The sequence below is a fragment of the Mandrillus leucophaeus genome, unplaced genomic scaffold (genome assembly GCF_000951045.1).
Source record: "Mandrillus leucophaeus isolate KB7577 unplaced genomic scaffold, Mleu.le_1.0 Scaffold1, whole genome shotgun sequence".
NCBI classification, from domain to species: Eukaryota; Metazoa; Chordata; class Mammalia; order Primates; family Cercopithecidae; genus Mandrillus; species Mandrillus leucophaeus.
Window position 1 is genome coordinate 16,563,868 of NW_012098097.1, and position 4,025 is coordinate 16,567,892.

Here is a 4,025-nt window from a genome sequence, read left to right on the forward strand (position 1 = left end):
GTCCACGTGCGCGCTCGCCCTGCCCACATGCGCGCTCACTCTGTCCACGTGCGCGCTCGCCCTGCCCACATGCGCGCTCACTCTGTCCACGCACACCACCCTGTCCGTGGGCACGCTCACCTTGTCCACGTGCGCGTGCCAGTACTCGTCATGCGCCGTCCGCGCCTCCGTGCTGTTTATGCGGGAGAAGAAGGTGGGCTTGGTCAGATGCAGCGAGGACGCGCTGATGCCGAAAGCCTCGGCGATGGTGAGCTGGACCTTCTGCCGCACCTCCCTGCAAAGGACATGACAGCCGTCAGCGCAGCCCCAGGCATAAGGGGACGCCCGTGGGTCCCAACCCGTGGGCGGCAGGAGGAGGAACCAGCCCGAGCGCGCTCCAGACACGGGGCGGGGGCTCCCAAGCACACCGGGAACAGATACCGGCTCTGCCTGAGAAGGGCGCAGCCCACAGCCCAGGCGCAGAACAGCCAGAGGCAGGCGCAAGACCACAGCAGCAGGACTGTGGGGAAGGAGAAGGGCGCCTGTGGGATCCACGCTGGGGAGGCTGGTGTGGAGTCAGGCCCCAGATGCCAGAGCCCCCCGGCTGCATTTGCAGGGACTGGAGCCCAGCCTTCTATTCAGCAAGGCAGAGGCTGCTGTCCCCTGACGTGGGCGTGTGGAGTGCGTGGACGTGGAGTGGGGAGTGGGCGTGGAGCCTGCTAAATGTGGATGGGGTGTCTGTACTGGGGACAAGGGGACTTTCGCTCAGAAGACCCCATGTGCCAGGCCAGAGTGGCTCTGAAATGGATATCTGGGTGGGCATGGGCCCATGCAGGGCACGAGGGGGCACTCGTGTGTCCTGGGATGGTCGCGTGACGCTTGGCTCCTCTGTCCTCATCTCAACCTGGGCTCCTCCAGCAGAATTTTTCTTTTTTTTTTTGAAATGAGGCTTGTTCTGTCACCCAGGCTGGAGTGAAGTGGTCCAATCTCGGCTCACTGCAACCTCCACCTCTGGGGTTGAAGCAGTTGTCCTGCCTCAGCCTCCCAGGAAGCTGGGATTACAGGCGCCCGCCACCACACCCAACCAATTTTTATACTTTTAGTAGAGATGGGGTTTCACCATGTTGGCCAGGCTAGTCTCGAACTCCTGACCTCAGGTGATCCACCTGCCTCACCTCCCAAAGTGCTGGGATTACAGGCACGAGCCACCGCGCCCAGCCTCATCCGGCAGAATTTTAAAAACTGGTCTGATTTTACACAGCAGAAAATACGAGGTCCTGACCAGGATGCAGCTGCAGGATTCCAGATGTTTCACTGACCTGGGCGCATCCTGGCCACGCTGGGCCTGCCCCGGCTTTTGCTCCATGAGATCTCGCCTCTGCGGGCCTGGCCCTAGCCCCTGGGCCTCTCTGTGGGGCCTCCCCAGACTGGCCAGGTCCATCACACCCCTCAGCCCCAGGCCACCCTGCCTGCAAACCCCCACCCACCTCACTCCTCCTTACCGGTATAACTGGAAGTCCTCCTCTGAGAAGATGTTCTGTATTTTATCCCCAAAGTATCTGTGAAAAAAGGAGTATTCACAAAGGTCACACTTCATTAATCTGTTGTTCATCTCCTTTCAGTTCAGCCATTCCTCAAGTCCCTGAAAATCAACTCAGAGCGACTCCATTTCCACAATGATAACTGCTATAAAGAAGGAGCTGGGGCCAGGTGCGACGGCTCCCGCCTGTAATCCCAGCACTTTGGGAGGCCAAGGCAGGCGGATCACCTAAGGTCAGGAATTCGAGACCATCCTGGCCAACATGGCGCAACCCCATCTCTACTAAAAATACAAAAAGTAGCTGGGCGTGGTGGTGCGCACCTGTAATCCCAGCTACTCAGGAGGCTGAGATGGGAAAATCGCTTGAACCCAGGAGGCTAAGGATGCAGTGAGTCGAGATTGTGCCACTGCACTCCGGCCTAGGCGACAGAGCGAGACTCCATCTCAAAATTATAATAATAATAATAAAAACAAAGAAGGAGCCAGCCAGGAGTGGGACCCCGGGCTAATGCGTGAGGCTGACACGGATCCAGGCGGGGAGGGTCTCTTTGCTCTCTCGGGGCCTCATGGAGCATCAGAGGCCCCATCGGATTCTTGGAGCTGCTCCTGGGCGCCTCCCACCTCTGCTGCCTCTTGCTCCCATCCCTTCTGTCCCTCGGCCCACAAAAAACACCAGATTCCCCTAAAGCTTCATGAACAAGCCCCCTGCCCACAGGCTGTAGAGAGCCCACACCTCCCAGCTCCTGCATCCCAACGAGCCACAAGGGAACCGGCCAACATCACAGCCACTGAGGCCCTGAGGCTGCACCAAGCCAGATCCTCCCTCCCGTGTCCGCGTGTCCACGTATCCACGTGTCCATGGCTAGGAGGCACGGAGCCGCTCACTCGGCTTTTAGAGCCAGCACTGAGGTCACGCTGCAGCGCTCACCTGTACAGGTTCACAAAGTGCTTCCCGACAGACAGGGCCCCTGAGTGCAGGTCCAGAATGGATGCCTGGAAAAGATGTTGTGGAGTAAAGCGTGCGGCCGCAGCAATGGCAACGGCTGTTAAAAGTCACAGATGGTAAATGCGAGTTACCAAGGTCTGTCCTGCACACACCTCAGGTTTTTTTTGGGTTTTTTTGTTTGTTTTGTAAAAAGGATCTTACTGTGTTGCCCAGGCTAGGGTGCAGTGGCACAATCTCAGCTCATTGCAGCCTCAATATTCCAGGCTCCAGGCCAAGCAATCCTCCCACCCTCTGCCTCCCAAGTAACTGGAACTAAAGGCGCTCGCCACCACACGCGGCTAATTTTTCTTTTTTCAGTAGAGATGGGGTCTCACTATATTACCCAGGCTGGTCTCAAACTCCTGCGCTCAAGTGATCCTCCCACCACAGCCTCCCAACGTACTGGGATTACAGGTATGAGCCACTGCACCCCGCCTCAACCCAGGACCTTCTTAAAATCCTCCCAGACCAGCCAGGTGCAGCGGCTCACACCTGTAATCTCAGCACTTTGGGAGGCTGAGTCAGGTGGATTGCTTGAGGCCAGGAGTTCAAAACCAGCCTGACTAACATGGTGAAACCCCATCTCTACTAAAAATACAAAATGAACCAGGCGTGGTGGCGGGCTGTAATCCCAGCTACTTGGGAGGCTGAGGCAGGAGAATCGCTTGAATCTGGGAGGCAGAGGTTGCAGCAAGCCAAGATCGCACCATTGCACTCCAGCCTGGGCTACAAGAACGAAACTCCATCTCAAAAAAAAAAAAAAAAAAAAAAAAATTCCCGGACCAAACGCTTTTGTTCCCTGTGACCTAAAGAATAAAAACCAGGGGACGGGCATGGTGGCATGTGTGGGCTGTTTTCAGTCTGGCGCCGTCTCTGTGCAGCTCCATGCCGGTCACAATCACGTGTCCCTGTAGGCAAGTGCTGACTTCTCTCGAGTAAACGTCTCACAGCAGTGCTCCCACCTTGGCCTCCTGGGTGGCTGGCGCCACAGCACGGACCATGCCAGGCCTGAGTCATCACTTTGTAAGGCACTGAAGTGTTTCTTGCCCGACCATCCACCTCTCAGTCCTTCCTCACATCCTCAGAGGAAGAGGCTTCCAGCCCACGTCAGTCACCCCACCTATGGCCCCAGAGGAGCCCCACTGCTGCCCCTTCCTCATCGTCACGGCCACTGGTCCTGCGGCACCAACCTAGCGTGGGCCTGTTGAATGGTAACTGAACCCAACGCAGCGGCCCAGCCAGCTCTGTGCAGGACAACTTCCCATGTGAACGTGGAGGAAGTGGTGAAACACAAACCCACCCACTCGCAGATCTGTAACAGATAGCCCCCGAACTGAACCAAACCAAACTGAAACAAAACAAGGAACTCAGGCAGGGTATGGTGGCTCACGCCTGTAATCCCAGCACTCTGAGGGATCAAGGCAGGTGGGTCACCTGAGGTCTGGAGTTCGAGACCAGCCTGGGTCACCTGAGGTCTGGAGTTCGAGACCAGCCTGGGTCACCTGAGGTCTGGAGTTCGAG

At 57.2% G+C, this 4,025-nt stretch overlaps 1 protein-coding gene across 1 annotated transcript in view; it reads right to left on the reverse strand.

Annotated features, from left to right (window-relative positions):
• Positions 1-4,025, reverse strand: part of OGFOD3 (2-oxoglutarate and iron-dependent oxygenase domain containing 3) — a gene marked incomplete at its 5' end in the record, with an annotated part of 26,749 nt that overhangs the window by 15,256 nt on the left and 7,468 nt on the right. The window contains 3 exons of the mRNA XM_011969791.1: positions 121-274; positions 1,482-1,538; positions 2,448-2,512. Of these exons, the coding sequence (XP_011825181.1) occupies positions 121-274; positions 1,482-1,538; positions 2,448-2,512 (276 nt within the window). The remainder of the gene's footprint in view (positions 1-120; positions 275-1,481; positions 1,539-2,447; positions 2,513-4,025) is intronic.